The following is a 19,397-nucleotide window of genomic DNA, read 5'->3' on the forward strand; positions in this document are numbered from 1 at the left end:
AAAATATATATAATCAACACTAAAGTTATACGGACCCTCATGAACGTGGTAAGCAGAAGTTGTACGCACATGGAATGGGGTAAAATACGGAAGCCATTTAAATTCACACATTTTTACCGATGTTACTGTAAACTAGCAGTCAATGGAAAACGAGGCGGTAATCAAAACCAACTTTAATATAATGGAAATGATTTCATAAAAATCATCCTATACTGACAGTACAACATTTGTCCTATACTATCAGTACAACTTGATAGCAATCGATGTCTGTTTCATTACGCGAGCGATTTTTATAAATATATTCCGTACGCATTTGTTTTAAACTTTCTGCGTATCTATCATTTTAAATGCGTAATTGGTACGCAACAATTATTTTTCAATGCGTAATTCTATGCGTATTTTAGCCGGATACGCAGCTTATCTGGGCCTCTGACTGATACGCAGAAAGTGTATTTATCATTTTAAATGCGTAATTGATACGCAACAATTATTTTTCAATGCGTAATTCTATGCGTTTTTTACCCGGATACGCAGCTTATTTAGGCCTCTGGGGCCAGATCATTGATATAAATACCGGTTTTCACAGATCAGAAACGTCTCTGGATATGTGTCTATGAGTACATGTTTTACCTTTAGTGTGTCTGGAGTGTAAGTTACCAGAGAAACAAAAAAGGTACTTTTAAGGTTTTTACTTATCTTCAAAATAGATGGAAACAAGTATTTTACATCTGTTTTCAGTCAAATATTGTATGTGATATTTTCTATCTCTTAAGACCGTGCAATGTTAATTTCATATTGGAGATAAGAAAGATTTATGGATGTCAACTTCATTATTGTAACACGACGCTTCAGAGCGTATGCTTGCTCCGAAACGTCACCTGATGAAGGAGCAAGCATACGCTCCGAAACGTCGTGTTACTCACAATAAAGAAGTTGACATCCATAAATCTTGCTTTTCTTATGCATTCCACTTGTAAATGCTCTTCAAAGACTTGATATTAGAGATACGTTCTGAACATGTATAAAGACTATTTATTTATACAAAGACTAACGTTAATATGAATTATGTGCATGTTATAATTATTTTCAGTAAGATCAAACGTTATTTAAGGAATACAGTTTTTTACTTAAAAGTCGGTCTTTCTCACCACTGACAGTTTGTACAATTCTTTTGAACACCAGGGAAAGTTCCATGGATATACAATTTCTTTATTATTAATATGAATGACGTTTCGGTGTAGCTACAACCGAAACGTCGCTTATATAAGAAGTTACACTTGTTCTCTTTCTCTTTCTTTGTGTCACGTATTTTTTCTGTTGTGCCTTCATACATGTCTGTCGACGTATGTGGCTGATACTTTACGAGTGAATAAGTGTGAGACATTGTTATGGACACAGTTTATTGTTTACTTGCAAACGGTACATGTAGGCCATCGGCCCAAGGGACATATACATATCACTGGTCCACACAGGCGCGATATTTACTCGCGCATAGTTCAAACATTGCAACACGTTTCGTTATTTCGACATTAGCATTGGACAATAAGAGCTTAAACTTATGAATCGTAGGGTTTTCAAAATACTTGTACTTGCCGTTTTCTAAGATTATATAGTGTTATATACAAGTACATACATTCGATATTACAGCTGTTACAGAGTTTACAATCACATATATTTCCAGGAATATTATGATACCTTCCTGGGTCTGTGTACGAGGATTGAAAACGTTGTTAAGGCGTGGTGGTTACCAGAGAGATGTGGCTCGAAACCTAAAAATGAACGTTCCTATAATCATAAAAGCACCGCAATTTTCAAGAAAGAAAAGAACATGAATATTTCCTTACGTAGTATTTTGTGATTTGTTACTTTCCTTCTGATCACACGGATATTTTTGCGAATGAGCTTCACATTTTTCCTCAAACGCCGGCAATGGTCACCTGTCCTGGTTTAGGGACAAAGGAAAATATTTAAAATTCTCTTAACGGCCCAAATTCTCCGAATCTACCCCAAACGCGATCTCGGTTTACTGGGATTAAACCCAAGTTCAAAGTACAAGAAGTTATAGTAATCAGCCACCATATTTAAAATGTAATCCAAAACACAGCATGCGTTATATCGGCGACGTACATAGACTGTATTACGTTAGATGAACGGGCGTCATTTACTGGTGGAGAGCGTCGACATCGATTGGTTGGCCCTGGTTGCGGGTATATATAGCTGGGACACGCCAGTCGACTGTCTCTTCAGTAGTATCGCGCACAACGTTTCCGAGTAAGTCCAAACCGCATACATTCAGTCCGGGTCACTGTGACATTAAAGTCTTTTCATCTCATTCACATAGTGTAATGTATGAGAGCCCTACAATGTGTAACGCGTGTAACATGATTCAGCAAGCGCCACGTGTTATACGCAGATCCGGGGACACTTGAACTGCATTGGCTTGATCATGCGCAGATTATTTTATTAACCTTGAAGGGTTGGTTTAGAAGTTCACATATTTCTCTCCTAACAAGGCATATATATACATGTGACGTATATACTCAAACTCTGAATTTGTGATTCGGCGATATCGTATAGGACATAGTTCTATACACATTCCTTTATACTGAAAGGAAAGGATCCACCACATTACATCCCTCGCCATAGAACCATTACTATCAAACAGATTCTACTTGAATGTATTGCTTTTTATAATATTAGACAACGTTTTTTATGATGATGTTCCTACTTTACGTTAATTTTTTATAAATGTTTCTAACCACTTGATTTTAGCGTATTAAATAAAAGTAATCAAACTGTATGTAAAAATATAGAATTTTAAAATCAGAGATGTGTTTATTACTTTGAATGTGGTATAGGACTGGTATGTTAGTAATTTTCAACATCACTTTTATTTTGTTCAGCTTATTGTGTAAAATATAACATTTTCACGCCGCGAATAGCTGTAGAATTGCTGATGCGGTGTTAAGCTATATTCACTCACTCCTAAACTCAGACTCTCCTAACATGGTATATACCTGTGACTTTTATACTCAGGCTCTCTTAACAAGGCGTATACAGGTGAGTTAAAATCCAAATGGCCAGAATACATGTTTTAAGACTCTGGTGATATCGCTATAGTAACGAATACCTTTCTGCATTTAGATTTTAAGCATTATTTGAGAGATGATATTGATATTGATGCTATGAAACCCTGCATAATGACTACTTGTATAATTCAAACCAACGGGTTAGATTTTCAACACTGGCTAAGTGTACAATATCGTAGTTCTAATATACATCTCTTCATGACTCTGCTTAGGTACAACGTTATACTAACGAGATATAAATGGCGTTTTCTACTCAAGCATTAAATGTTCACATTTGCGGTGGTAATGTACTTCTGTTAGGAAATATCACTATTTAGTCATACGTTTAAAAAACAGAATTATTATGCCAGGTAACGAATTCAAAATCTTCAGACATTCACTCAGAGCCATTAATGGTTAACATTTATAAGTATAAATATTTGTGATTAGACGACCGTCCAAATAATACATAATATATCCAACTGGGTCATTCAGTGCATGTGTTTAGTTAATCTACAGTTTATCACATACTCAAACTGACGACAATGACAATGCAGTAATATGTGTAGTACGGTAATTCTATGCCTAGGCTTGTCTAATCAAGGGTACAGTCTAAGAGGCTCATTTCTAGGTAGATTTTGACTTCACACAACCAACACACGTCTCTGTAGTCATAATGGTTACAACTAATGACCATTGTATTATTCTCAGAGAGATTAATTTTCATTATATCATCACTTTCCGTCTAATTATTATTATTTAGAGTGAGTATGGTTTTATGCCGCTTTTAGCAATACTCTAGCAATATCACGGCTTCACATATTATTATTTAGAAGTTACGATTTGAACGATTAATCATTTGCTTGTGCAAGTCTTGGTCTGTGCTAATGTGATCAGAAAGACAGAAAATTAGCAATATCGTTTTTTCACAAAGAGATATTAATAGTCATAACCTGTTGATTACACGGAGTATATATGTATCATTCGTGATTGGACAATCGTGGTCAGAAACATATGTACACACTCAAATGGCTAAATACAAATTTCGTTCCTAATTATACTTAACAAAAAGACACTCCCGTGGTGGAACTAATGTAGCTCGTTAATATTTCTCCTAAAATAAAACAACCCCCGCCTCCTACCCCATCCCACGTCTTATCAGCACAGCTGGCATTTATATACTAAATAGTGGCAAGCATGTTGCATCATACGGATGTAGAAGGAAGACATGGAGTGCATATGCAGGTTGGTTTACACTATGTTTTCACTCAAATGATTAACCAGATTATATGATTTGTTCTTTTTGTTATATATGTGCTATACATTGTGTTAAACTCCCTATTATTGAATGTTTCAATGAAAGTATGAGTTTGGTTTGACGCCACTTTTTAGCAATATTCCAGCAACATCACGACAGGGGACACCAGAAATCTGCGTCACACGCTGTACCCATGTGGGGAATCGAACCCGGGTCTTCCTCGTAACGAGCGGACGCTTTAACCTGTAGCTAGTTTCCCCACCGCCCCGGTTTCACGGAACGAGAGCAGTATGTTTGGGAACTTTCTAATCAGTCCGCTTTATTGTGTTTTCTACTACATAACAGTCAACAAAGTGAAATGTGGGTTTTGAAGTTGAAGTAAGGAATATACTAGTATGTTATATTTTTATATTATCGTGGCTTCAGATTTCAAGACGTACCATATGTTTGGAGTAAACATGAGTATGATCCGTCCGTTGTTGCCACGTGCGTTAGACATGCGTACAAGGAAGGGGAATTCCCCATTGTCGTCGCGACACATACGGCATATGGACTGTCGTAAACAGTAAACGCACTCAAACACACTCACACACACACACACACACACACACACACCTAGTTTAGGATGAATAATATAGTGAGAAAATAGTATTTCAACCAAAAAACACATCCACGATCACAGATGATCTGTTTAATGACAGACACGCAGGCATATGCTGGAATCAACGTACAAATCTCAGCCCGTGCTAACCCAAGCGCTAACCGGTAAAGGAAGTCCTGTGTAATATGAGTTCTGACGTAAACTGGCATTACACAAATCCCTGAACTCCATATATAAACCCAATGGCAGTCTTGTTTTCCCAAACCCGCCTCCATCTGAAACGAAATACCCCTGACAAGAACTGCGGATATGTTTTGATATTAAAACTGAAACTAGTCACAATCATAAAAGACCAACTCTTTTTTCCGGAACACTTGTATACTTAATTAATACTATAAAAGACATCATGTGACGGTGATATTAAGCCGGTTTATTCAGATTCAGCTGATTTAGTCATGCATTCAAACCCTGTCACAATGTGGCTGAGATATTGCCCACGTGATTAAACCTTTTCACTGACCATGATTAACATACACGTGACTGCTTTACCTGAGATACTGATACCATGACTGTGTATTCCAGGACTTATATGTGCCTACAATATGTCATTATGAGCCGTTTTCAATTTGTATCGTTTGTTTTAGTTACATCCCAATTTTTAAACAATTAAAACCACTTGCTCCGAATTCCTTCGGCTACACATGTACAAAGACTGTTCAAGTACAGTACAACCAGAAATTATTGAGAATTTAAGATTGTGATTATTTTAATTTATTTCACTCATTAATCACGTATTAAATGTGAACATAACTCCAGATTCAAAGACAGGTGAACAGTTAGTATTTTGTCAAGTCACCATGGGCAGCAATGCAGGCTTCAACGCGGCGGGGCATACTACTGATCAAAGAAGTTAGAAAGTCGTGGTCCATGCTGTCCTAATATCGGACCTCCTCTTCTTTCATTTCAGCAATATTTGTCAGATTTCTCTTATTGACACTTTCCTTCCCAAACATTTTCTATTGGATTCAGGTCAGGGCTATAGCTTGGCCAATCAAATAATGTCATATTTATGGTCCGAAACCAGTCCCGTGAATGCTTTGAACGATGTTTTGGGTCGTTGTCCTGCTGGAAAATCAAAACATTTCCATAGAACACGTGAGCAGATGGAAGTAAATGTCCCTCGAGAATATCTGTATACCGCTCACTGTTCATATTCCCTTCAAATACACAGAGGGGCGTTGCCCCTAACACAAATATGCCACCCCACACGTTAAATTTCGGACTGTACTTTGGGCGCTGATACAAAGGTTTTTCAGTTTGTTTGGTCCAGAATTTCAGTGTATTAGGAAACAGCCACACAGAACTTTCATCTGAGAAAATCACATTATCCCAGTGAAAATTTCTATGCTGTTAGCACCAGTTCAACCTTCGCTACTTTTGTTCAGGTTTCATGATCGGTGATGGAATTCCTCGACTTTTCTGCCAACCCATTGCATGCAGCTCAGTTCTAATTGTCTCCTTACAGACAGCCACAGTTCCTCTATCAATCATATCCAGCCTTACGTTTTATCAACTCTTCGTTTGTTTTTAGAAGCCCTCTCTCTCACACAGGCCAGTCTTTAAGATTAAATGTCAGTAACTTGTAATTTCTTACAAAATACACGAAGGTTTATTAATACATGTTTCAAACATGTATCGAAGAACCAATTATCACTTTTTTTTATTAATACATTGGGACAACTGTTCCAATTAAATGACACGAGATTTATCTCCCTTTATTTATTTGGCGACCGGAAGTAAAGGCAATAACTGGTTTTAAGCTGGGCCCCGTCTAAGCTGGGCCCCGTCTCGCATATCGCAATATACGAGCCGGTACAGGCCAAAGAGACGATGGCTGAGAAGGCCTACGAAAAGCCAACATTGACAATGTTATGTCATTTTCCATTGGTTGCTATTTTTAGACGGCCGCGCTGTCCTTCATCGGAAGACGTCCAAAACACATTTTGTATCGTTTTCAAAAATCGGTCATGCAGGCGCTTGAAAGACCTTTGAAAATATAAATTGTTCATATTTTCTGGAAACTTCTTTTTCAAAATCTTACTTTCTGTTATTGTACATATTTGATATCAATATTCACGAAAAATAATAGTAAACGTAAATATTCGTTTTATTTGCGTGAAAAGACCGTCGCTTTTTTAAATGCACACCCAAAGATTTTATAATAAGCTTGTCAGAAAACTGTGAGCGAATAAAATCATCTCTGATGTATGAACGACACAAATATGCAGGTAATTTATACATGTGGACATCGGTCGAGGCACGCATACAAATTAAATCTCGTATTGCAAATATTCTAAACTTTCCTCGCGGATGACGTTAGAAAGGTATGTGTGTCTTAGAGTGGGTAGGTGTGCCAACACTGGCACAAAATCAGTAGTAAGGCGGAAAATGAATTTATAATATTTTGTGGCGGTATATAAGTATTGAATTATTCACTTAGAAAATGCTGAATGTGTCCTGAAGACACTTTAGTACAGCAACAAGAAAACTTTTGAGGCGATGCATCAACACCGCGGCGAACTCTTTGTTCATCAATTTTCACCAAATGGCAAATATTAAATCAACATGGGTAGGCTTTTTAAGCCAATATGGTCTTGTCATCAATACAAAGTGGTTATATGAAATTGAGCAATATAGATAAGGTGTGAAAACGAAGGCGCAGCAAACTCTACTTGTTTTATAATGTAAACAAATCATCACAATTCAGATCTTATACTGTGTACTTAATAGATTTATGAACGTTTGATAATTAGTTGGTTTGAACATGCTAGCTTTGCCGAACGTTAGCGCGCGCAAAGGGTGCCGGGAACCAGCTTATAACTGGTTTCAGTCTTTCACAGCGAATGTTGACACCAATGATAGTCAGGTGCACAGTACATGTACGTCATAATACGAGCCAAGCAAGCCTTGAGAAGAACCCAAGGTTTGAATATTACAGAAAAAATAATTTATAGATAATTGATTCGTATACAGAGACACCCATGGAACTGTCGAGGTGACAGCAATAATTGAAAACTCAGCAGCAACTCCTTTGAAAACAGCTGTTGAAAGAGCAGGGGTGGTCGGTCAGTCTAGATTGGAAACGAAAGTCTCCATACTATCGTTTTAATTGCCTAAAAATGTATGAGTTGTAAACACGCGTGTTACTATTTTAGGGAGGGAATCCCCTTCGAGTCACAGGTCACGTGAATCAAAATGGCGCCGCTCGTTTGTGAGCGACCGACAGATGTTTGATGGCTTGTAAATATTTATTTTTAGATATTTTGATATTGAAAATAGGGCGCACGTGTAGGTATAAGTACAAGTACAAAGAAGTCATTCATATAAGTTTTTCGTGCGCAAAAATCGTAACGAGTGCGCGAATGGAGGTGCTGCATAGCGTTCATGTCAGTGAACGCTATGTATCTTAGTTAGTAACCCCCGGGTTTTTTGATCATTCTAATTTATAAATTCTATGCCAAAGAATAGATGTTTTTTTTAATAGAAAGCCTACCCTAAACCTTGATGAGTGTGTCCCATCAGGGCCACGATTTCTGAAAAAAAGGAACAAACAATAAGATAATTAACTTAATGAATAAGTTTAATTATGACTTCTAAGATTCATGAAGGGTTGTTGGATCAGAAAGGGTATCTGAGTCAGTAACGTAAGCCCATGTCACAGTGTTATTTCTGTTTGTCACTTGCACAGTTTCAATTTGGCAGTCAGTTCCTAGTAATAGCCATTATTTATTGCAGAGACCATATAATAAACAGAGACCATATGGTTACAGTACCAATATGGTCTCTGTTTATTGCCACACACACACACACATGAACGGTCCCTTAATTAGATATTCACCTTCTTTGAGTGGCATTTTAGAAGTTGGGAAGTACAATATAGAACACACTTTATGGATAACAACTTCTTTTTATTCGTGAGTGCGACGTTTCGATACAGATTCTTGTACCGTTGTCAAGCATAATAGCTGATTTTGGGGTATGCGATCATGTTGGTTCATAGAAATGGGGACAACACTTTGTTAGATCTGCTGATTCAGCAAAAAGTCCTGTTATATATGGCCTTACATCATGTCTGTGAATACATTACTGGCAGCTTGGTCAGCATTTTAGGGTTAGATAAAAGTGTTGGCATAGATTTGTCAAGGCATATACTGGAAGGAACACGTTGACTTTGTATGTATTTAGTAACAAGAAAGGATAGACAATATATTACTGTTATCAGAATCTTTTATTATTTATAAAAAAATATATTTACAGGTTTAAATCTTTAAAGTGTTTCTTTAATCTTATTTTTATTTTAAGAACCAGTGAACTCTTCCAAGTAGAATGATTTCCCCACTTGTATAAATTTGTATGTGAGGTTAACACAACAGACGATTGTTTCATTGGGGTTTTTTATTTCACAATACTACTCTTTTTGGAAAAAAAATGACATTTATGAATTAAATCTTAGGAAACTTTGGGGGAAGTATTAACATATAAGCAGATAACAAACAATCATTAACAATTGTCTGGTTTATTGTTGATCACCCTATTACACTTGAGTGTAAGTTGCTGGGTGTGGTTGTTATGACACATTTCATGGTTAGCCAGCACTCAGCACAGTGATCGTTGTGGTAATGGTAAGGATTCTTCTGACTTTTCAGTTTGAAATAATTAATTGTTTTCTAACAATACTTACACATTATTTTACTGTTTGATGTCTTGTTTACTTTCTGTTAGTACAGCAGTACTCGGTAATGATATTGATCATACTGACTGGCCTGTTACCAATGGTAGTCATGTTATTGTTTGGATGTTTTGTGAGTTCAAATGTATTGATTCAGCCTGTACTTTGGGGTTATAATGATAGTTACTGTGATCATGTGGTTATGTTATTCATTTAAGCTGAATTCTTTTAAAGTTGTTTGGTTTCATTCTGAGACATGATCAATGAAAATTATTTTGTTGTGTGATTACACAATGCCATGTAGAAAGCGGTCAAATGTAACATATATTATATTTGGGATTACATTTCCTTAGTAAAGTGGGGCGGTGGGGTAGCCTAGTGGTTAAAGCGTTCGCTCCTCACACCGAAGACCCGGGTTCGATTTCCCACATGGGTACAATGTGTGATTGTGAAGCCCATTTCTGGTGTCCCTTCCATGATATTGCTGGAATATTGCTAAAAACGGTGTAAAACTAAAACTCACTCACTCTTAGTAAAGTACCGATTCTAGTACTTTTGGGGTTGAGTCCCATCCAGGATTCGAACCCACACCCTTAGAGTCAGGGTTAGGCAGCTGACTTTGTGTGCTGGCGATTAGCTGCCTGACTCTGAGGGTGTGGGTTCGAATCCTGAATGGACTCAACCCAAAAAGTAGTAGAATCGGTACTTTACTTAGAAAATGTAATACCAAATATAACATATGTTATGTTTGATTTTGTTATGCCATTCCCTGTACAGTAGACTGACATCTAGTCTATGAAATGAACACATTTTACAGAAAAAATGCTTAATAAATAATCAGGGATTTGGGAAATGCAGGGGCCATGGGCCATTTTGCACATTAGAATAAAAAATGGCCCACCAAATTTCGAAGTTTACTATTGATACAAGGGCATTGGCCCATTCTAAATTCAGAAAATGGCTAATAATCCTGAAAATGGCCCATTGTCAAAGTTTTCTATCCCAATCCCTGAATAATAATAAAAAAATATAATGAAAAGGATTCCCAGAGACTTTCTTCATTTTTCTGAAACTGTGGTAAGCAAGACTTGCATCATATTCTAGACTTGCATTGGTTTTCTTGGGTATATTTGTTTCAGGGACTGTAAGAGAGACTAGCTGTAGAGTAATTGTCAGTGGTTCTTCATGTTCTGTTTTATAAACAAGTCTTTTACCAGGGCTCGAAAAATTCAAAAATCTGCGCTCGCCTGGCGAGTAATATGAACTGTCCTCTCGTCCTTCTAAAATTGTACTTGCCCTATAGATCATGCATCACAATGAATATAATTTAAATTATTTAATTTCAAACTGCTTGCTTGGAATAAAACTACAATAAACATTACTTACTTTGTCTTCTGTACAAAATCTTTGACAAAATTGAATTCGTTCACCATTTAAGATAGCTGAACTTCAAGGAAAAAGAAAACTGTTACTTTTGGGTCAGAAAACGTACTTGCCCGAAACAAATTTTACTCGTCAATACGAGCGGACAAGTGGAATTTTCGAGCCCTGCTTTTAACTTTTGACATGGTTATCGATATCATTCTTCACGCATGACCCACTCACGTCATACCGGGACAAATGTCGACTCCTGCCCCTCTGGATTTCATATTGGCGTATGAATGTTCAGAATGTACTTCACACATGAAGGATAATTATTTCAGTTTAATTCTAACAGTATTTAACATGACTCAGAAATTGCTACATTTAGAAAATTTTAACCCATTTTATACAATAATGATGATGATTTGTTGAAAACACATTCTGATGTAATTAGTACAGGGCTACTGATAAGGGGCGTACGGGCATAATGTACGCCTCAAAATCCGTGCGTATCGTGCAAATGGAAATCTATTTTGGATAAATACTTGTCAAGTTTTTGCGAAACACGATTTGACACATGAGGAAACCCCGACAGTAGGAATCACTTGCATTGCCATGCAACGATATGCGTCACTATTTTTCGATTGGCTAAAAACTACACTGTTCCTATTTATATCGGATCTGACATTCGCGCATCACACGGTCGCTCAGTTATTTCTCACGCGTCTTCAAATACAAATTCATGGTTGGAAATAGTGATTGATGAATCGTCCAGACAAACCACATCACCAACTCGCTCACAAAAAAACATGTCAGTACTCCTTCAAAATTCTCAGTACACCTCCACTTGCAGTATGATGTGTAAGTACACTCGCACCCCGAAAATTTATCTGGAGCCCTGTAGTACCAGCTGTTCACCTTATATTTGTACACATGTACATTTCTAAATATGGTTTAAGAATAACAAATGGGATATTTTTCAGGGATTGGCAATTAAAATTAAAATTTATTTCAACTGTAGTGAGTCTTAAAATAGATACACAAAAAATGGCTTTAAAATATATCTCAGACTGAAATAGTTGTGGGGAATAATATCAAGGTGTAGAATACGTGGTGTCTACCAGTTGTCTGAACTTTCATGTAACCTTGCTGCCATACCCCTGGTGGAAGTTTAAAATGAATACGCTGAAAAAGACGTGAAGGTCCCCAGAAACATCGGACTAAAACCTCACCAGTGAAGTGTAATCCAAGCACAGTGTTTAAGTTTTAAAGTTGATTAGTTATACACAAATATATTCTTTTTATTCTTGTAGCTATTTACAATTTTACATTACCTAAAAATGTCAGATAGCACAAATAAAATCTCCAAAGCAAGCCTGCAAGATCGTCAGAGAAAACATGCCCTGTCCTTATTAAAAACTTCAGTTTATATAAGAGAATATGTTATCATTCTGCAAGTTCTTGATTTTACTTGTTATGGTAATGACAATCGGTTATAGGACTGCGCGGTATTACCGCTATACCGCAATACGCTTTTCAAACGATACATATTGCAATATGTTTATGAGAATCGGTATTCTGATAAAGAATTTTGACCAGTTTTGTTATGTCTCCATGTTTTATGATAAAATCTATGCAGACATTCATTTACTACTGAAGTTACACTTTTCAATTAAACTGAAAAACCAGCAAGCTGGTAAAAATTTATCAACAGGGCCAGTTTCCTGCATGACTATGGATCTGCCTGGCTCTTGTGCCGTTGACATCTTTGGTACTGAGGGGGCATAGGTACATTCAGTTTTTGCAGTCCTTATGAGCAATGTTTTAGTGTCTCTTATTCTTAAGATGACATTCAATGATTCTCTCTCAATACATCCAGAGTCTGTGCGTTCATGTAAAACAGGTCAAACATGTGTTACCCAAACCTATGATGATATGATGACCATTTTATGCTTCATAAGTCATCATTGTCGTCATCATCATCATCATCATAATCAACCTATGATGACCTATGATGGTATCATGACCATTTTATTACTATAACCTCTTACTACAGATTATATATCGGGTGCTAGGGTAACAAAGTGGTTAAAGCGTTCGCCTGTCACACCGAAGACCCGGGTTCTATTCCCCACATGGGTACCATGTGTGGAGTCCATTTCTGGTGTCTCCGCCATGCTAAAATTGGCGTAAAACTAAACTCACTCTCACTCATTTCTACAGGGTATGGGGTACTTATTATGCAACATAACCGGTATTAGTTTTGGAGTTTAAAAAGCATGATCAGCATGTTAGGTAATAGTGGAGAATAAAGAACAATATGTTTGTGTTTTTTAAGTTTACGTTTCTATGTTGCAGGTTTGGATAACAAGAACCACACCTTAATATCAATGAAGATTATAACATTCCATGTCGGTTCCAAACTTCCCAGTACAGAAGGGGCAATTACAGAGCTCTGACCGGGTCACATGGAACACGGCCGATAGCCTTGGAAGAGGGGCGACAGCAGTTGTCTACCTTGGCCGTGAAAAGGTAAAAAAAAAGTTTTGTATGGGACTATCCCTCTTTGAATGTCAATAAATGCATGTGAACACACAAGGAAGCCGCGGTGGTTAAGGGGATTAGACGGCTGACTCTGAGAGTGTGGGTTGGGATCTGTACTTTACTGAGAAAGTGGGGGGTGGTAAGGTAGCCGAGTGGTTGAATTGTTAACTCGTCAAGCCAAAGACCTGGGCTCGATTCCCCACATGGGTATGATGCATGAAGCCCATTTCTGGTGTCCCCCACCATGATATTGCTGATTAGTGTTGCTTCCAATTTTGTGAAGAGAAAAAAAAACATTGTTAGCTATGCTTTATTCATTTCTGTACACTAAGTTATAAAATGATCAACCTTAAAGTTGGTTTTGATATGATTTCCATACCACTACTATGTGTATTGGCTATTGTTGCTGTAATTCCATGAGTAATTCTCAAAAAGCCATTCACAATTCAAGTGTTGAACAATTTTCAGTTCGCATACTTGTATATGGTGCCTTGATTTGTCATTGTCCGACAAACTTGATAAATATCGAGTTAAAACATTTAGTTCTTTCAGATTTTCTTTGATCTCCATATTAACTGTCACTAGTGGTATCTTAAAGGTTTAAACCTGCTGAAATATTTATATTTAGCATTCATACAGTTTACTTGGTGCAAGTCGTGACATTCACATTGTTACTAAAGCAGGACAATTGATCCAGTTCCTAAACACCCACTATTGTAAGTCCACCCACTTTAGTCACGCAGGTCCTTGTCAGCATTGTGAAAATGTGACTCACTAATGCAGGAAATACACTCCTTATCACTAAGTATTATTAAATCCCACCCTTCTATCAATAATAATCTTCCAATGAAAGTACCCAAACAGTAAATAAGTTGATCACTTAGTATTATTAAAAACCTACCCTTCCTTCCATAATAATCTTCCAATGAAAGTACCCAAACAGTAAATAAGTTGATCACTAAGTATTATTAAAAACCTACCCTTCCTTCCATAATAATCTTCCAATGAAAGTACCCAAACAGTAAATAAGTTGATCACTAAGTATTATTAAATCCCACCCTTCCTTCCATAATAATCTTCCAATGAAAGTACCCAAACAGTAAATAAGTTGATCACTAAGTATTATTAAATCCCACCCTTCTATCCATAATAATCTTCCAATGAAAGTACCCAAACAGTAAATAAGTTGATCACTAAGTATTATTAAATCCCACCCTTCTATCCATAATAATCTTCCAATGAAAGTACCCAAACAGTAAATAAGTTGATCACTAAGTATTATTAAATCCCACCCTTTATCAATGTGCTCTTTAATGGCATTTAGAAGTGATACATCAATGTGTCTTTAATGGCATTTAGAAGTGATACACGTAAGGAAGAGAGTTTTTATAAATATCAACTTGACATCCATAAATCTCTCTTCCTTATCCATATGTTGATCAATAATCAGAAATGAGAGATTATTATGCTATCAAAGTAGAACTATATTGTTTGGCAAAGCTACCACCTATTTGTGTACTGAATAGGAAATGGATTTCATGAGTTTCCAATCAACATTTTTCAATTCTAAATAAGCTATTCAGTATCATATATCATACTTAACAACTTGCTGTGTCATATCTCCCAGGAAAAAGGAGTGAACTTACCCAGGATCTCTAGATAACCTTTTTGCATGGTGTCTGTTATAAATAGGTACTACTGATCTTCAGTGGGTACTCAAATTTTCCAATAACCACCCTTTTTTTTTATATGTGGGTATTTTCTATGTCAGTAATTTTCAAAATGTGTTAAAAGGTTAACTATTGCCAATTGTTTGTACTTTAAACATTAATATTGTCATTGTTTAAAGAGAAATATAAAAAAATGTGAAGTTTAAATGCCCTATTGAAATTGTTAAGGTGTGGGGTATTTACATCACTGTAAACCTTACATGTTTGTTGATCCATAACTATAGTTACTCAGCAATGCTCTTTGACTATCACAGCCCTTGCATGTTATGAATGACAACGAAAATCAGTGGCTATGACTACTGCATGGCAGAATAGCCGAGATAATGTGTGTTGCACAACAGTGAAATGGATTTTCCAGGGCGACATGTACTGCGTCACTGGAATGTTGTGGACTGTTATATGAACCTGATAAGTTCAAGGGTGAAACATTGATTTATGTCACCAAGATATGGTGTAAAATCTGCTTATTCGGTTACTTATTCCTTGTAATGTGGTATTTCTTAGATATAGGACTTGTTTGACAGGGAGTAAATGGATTTTATTTGGTCTTGATATCACATTGTGAGTGGGTAGTTCATGGCTCAGATTTTAAGGTGTGGTGTTTGACTCACAAAATATGCCACGTGGCAACTTCAGCTGTTATCACCGCCTACAGGAAATGTGGAGGAGTAATATTTTTGTCCATCAGCTCATGTAGTATCGCAAGCTCAGAAGAAGGCATTCACAGATTATATCAACAGGTTATATCATGCAGACATACTTAGGTTGAAAAAACTTACATGTATCGGCAAGATTATCAGACATGGTAGACTGTCGCTTAGCATGCTGGGTGTTCTTTGTCGTCATTAGTTATTTTTAACTCTGATGTTGATCTCAAAATACACTTAAGCATATGTGCCCCCTCCGAGTCCTGTTTGTTTGTATGTTGTTGTTGCTGGCTACGTGGCAGGGGCAACTTGCAAATAAATCGAGTATTGCATAGACAAATCAGTACCGTGAACAAGGATACATCGGGGTACAACAAAGTCAGCGAGCTTGACCACTTGATCCCAGTGTTCACGAATTGTGTTTCAAAGTAACAGGACATTGGGTCCTGTAAGTTTCAGATGTCTGTCTGACCCATTGAAAATTCACAGGACCCATAGAATAAAATTAAACACACATTTCAGATTTAACATTTCTTATAATTGGCATTGAAATTATAAACAAACATAAGATTTATAAACAGCAAACAAGTGACACATGTCACATATAACAACTTCAGTCAAAATTCATTGTGAAATATACAGTCAGACACTGGGGCTGGCGGGTTGTAGACTACTGTCAGACCGTTCGCAAATCTGCCAGATTTGTCAGAGGGTCAGATGCTATTCGTGAACACTGTGATCCTGTTGGTCAGATTCCCTGTCACCATAATCATGTGGCTTTGAACACAGTTAAGTGGGTAGTTAAGTTCTTGAAATACTTGAAAATGAATAAAATGCACAGATTACGAAGGGAAGTAATATTATTGATTGAAAACAATGGAAAAGGAAAAATGTCTTGATCAAGTTGATATTTTATATTTACACTTAATTATCACTCTGGATTAGAATATCAGAATAATTTGTTTGTTTACTTGTTGTTGAACTCTGCACTCAACAATATTCCACCCATATGGCAGCAGTTTGTAAATAATTGAGTCTGGACCAGACAATCCAGTGATCAACATCATGTGCACTTGGCCACCCTATCCACATTAGTCGTCTGTTATGACAAGCATGGGTTGCTGAAGACCAATTCTAACCTGGATCTTCACGGGTAGAATATCAGAATTAAGCAATCACTATGTAGATTGCTAAGGGCACACTAAATCCGATATCCATTGGGTCAAACAGACTAATTATTTTTTTTGTCCTAGAACCTTTTCTGGCAAAATTACAGGAACAAAGTTCATTTCTCTTTGACTCTTTTTTATGATCCCACTTTTTGTCAATGGATGGACCAATACAGACGATGTCTTCCAATCGCTGGAATGAAAACTCAGTTTATAATGTTCTTACGTATCTTCTATCAATTTGAAGAAATGCCAATTCTTACTTATTACAGGATTCTCCTAGTCACTAAAGTCATTTTCGGAGGATGACACTTGACCCAGGGACCATTGCAAATTTCCATAAAAATTCTCAAATTGGAATTAAGAATGTCCTTTCATGCTGATGGCTTCATTTTTTGGCTTTGCGTTCACTGAAAACTGTACCAATAGAGAGAAAACAGGCTATTAATTTCCATTATCATGACTAATATGATTGGAATAGGAACTCTCTATGTTTGTTTTTTTATACGTGAGTTACTTGCCTTTGCTGTCTCTGACATACATTGTGTAATGTTTATCAATAACTCAATGATTATGTCACCTACACAAAGATGTGAATCTTACCTTAGTATGGTGATGTAATCCAATGTGTTCACAGTCCTGTTTATCTGGAACCAAATTTACACTTGACAGGAGTTTATTTGTTTGCATTAAAAACCGTAAATATTTTTCTCTTAGAAAGTAGTATTTCTTATCCATTTGGTTAAATACATTAACAACGTTAACCATAAATAAGACAACATGCATTATCAGTTACTAAGGTAGAGCTTACTTGTAATTTCTGTGTAATTTGACTACAAGCTGAAGATATTCACCTTGTGACAAGTGTTTTTGTTTGCCTTTGCACGTTCAACTCGAAAACAAATTTCACTAAATCTTGAAAGCTTTGACCTAGACTATATGGATGAAATAGTGTTCATCTCAGTACACGTCATTCAGCTTCCTGAAGGGAAATGAATGAATGAAATACCCTTTGACATGATCGATGACCTACATTTACACAAAGCGTGGAAGTGCAGTATCAGCATATTGAGTCTAAGTTATTCAAGTACCCTTCAAGTTTTACTTAAAAGTTGCATCAGATAAAACAACAAGATACACTTACTTTTGCCATGTTGCATGCTCTGGAAAGGTGATAAACATGGCTTTGAGCGAATCACATTTCCTGTCACATGATCTGTGACCTGCTATATCCAATGTCGTCCTTTCCTACACGTTGCCGTCTTCCATCCTATCTTGCTTCTAGCATGATTCACTTAAAGTAGGTTTTTCAACTGCATGTTTGTTTTAGAAACTATGTCCCCTTCTTGCCTCTGCGGTGAATACATTGTGAACATATCAGTGTTCTTCTTGAATAGTTTGAAAATAGTCGTCAGTAGCCTGGGTCATGTGAGTGGATATTTATAGCATTGTTTGTCAGAGCCCGATTTAGACATTAGTAATGACTGTCGAATGTGGATATATAAACTGCACGAAACGATTACATGAGTTACAAAACAAGGACATAAAGGATGCATCTGTATTATCTGTGTTGTGCTATTTAACATGCATTATTTGATACAACACACAAACAAATTATTTGATAAATGATAAGAATATTTATACTGGTAGAGTCAGTTAAACATAGCCAGTGACTTAATAATCAAAATGAGCTGACATGACAAACTACAGATGATGTATTCTGGAACTGTTTCACTTTCAAAGACCCATGTTTGTTTTCCAAACCCAACAAACATACTAGAATATGTACTTTACTAAGAAAGTGTAATCCCAAATATAACATATGTTAGATTTCCAGTGCATATCAGTGCATATTGCTATACATCGTGATTACTGGAGTGTACTGGGGTCACACAAACTCTCTGCTGCATATAATTCTAATTTGTAAAAATAATAATAGCAATACAAAAAATAGTAATATTTTAGAACAAAAATTGGAATTGAATCTTTTAGTAGTTTTAGTGAACAAAGCTTTTCTGTTCAGTATGATTTAAGCTTTTGGACGTTTGCAATCACTAATACGTAATAATAGTAGTAATACAAATAATAATAATACATCAAAACAAAAACTGGATTTGAATCTTACATTATTTTATGTGAATAAAGTTGTTTTTCCTTGTTAAGTACCGTTAGGATTTTAGCTTTTGGAATTTCGCTGTCTGATCATAATGACTGGTTGAATACATGATGTGAATGTATACTCCCATCTATCATGTGACTATGTGACACTTTTTTTTCTAGTTTCAATTG

At 36.4% G+C, this 19,397-nt stretch overlaps 1 protein-coding gene and 1 long non-coding RNA gene across 4 annotated transcripts in view; one reads left to right on the forward strand and one right to left on the reverse strand.

The window, feature by feature from the left end:
• Positions 1–19,397, forward strand: part of LOC124254714 (serine/threonine-protein kinase TBK1-like) — a 73,772-nt gene that overhangs the window by 8,688 nt on the left and 45,687 nt on the right. The window contains exon 2 of the mRNA XM_046688564.1: positions 13,377–13,550. Coding sequence (XP_046544520.1) covers positions 13,428–13,550 — 123 coding nt within the window. The 5' untranslated portion in view covers positions 13,377–13,427. The remainder of the gene's footprint in view (positions 1–13,376; positions 13,551–19,397) is intronic.
• On the reverse strand, positions 1,382–19,384 carry LOC124254719. Of its 3 annotated transcripts, XR_006892529.1 has the most exons (4): positions 18,253–19,384; positions 17,712–17,755; positions 8,481–8,520; positions 1,382–1,769 (listed from the first exon to the last, which is right to left on the reverse strand). It is a non-coding gene; the product is annotated as an uncharacterized LOC124254719 (long non-coding RNA). The 3 variants fall into 3 exon arrangements; XR_006892530.1 differs by lacking the exon at positions 8,481–8,520 and having other exon boundaries at positions 18,253–19,371; XR_006892528.1 differs by lacking the exons at positions 1,382–1,769; positions 8,481–8,520 and adding an exon at positions 16,674–17,525 and having other exon boundaries at positions 18,253–19,370.

This window comes from Haliotis rubra, unplaced genomic scaffold (genome assembly GCF_003918875.1).
Source record: "Haliotis rubra isolate DU_JTF1 unplaced genomic scaffold, ASM391887v1 Scf58, whole genome shotgun sequence".
In the NCBI taxonomy this organism is placed as follows: domain Eukaryota; kingdom Metazoa; phylum Mollusca; class Gastropoda; order Lepetellida; family Haliotidae; genus Haliotis; species Haliotis rubra.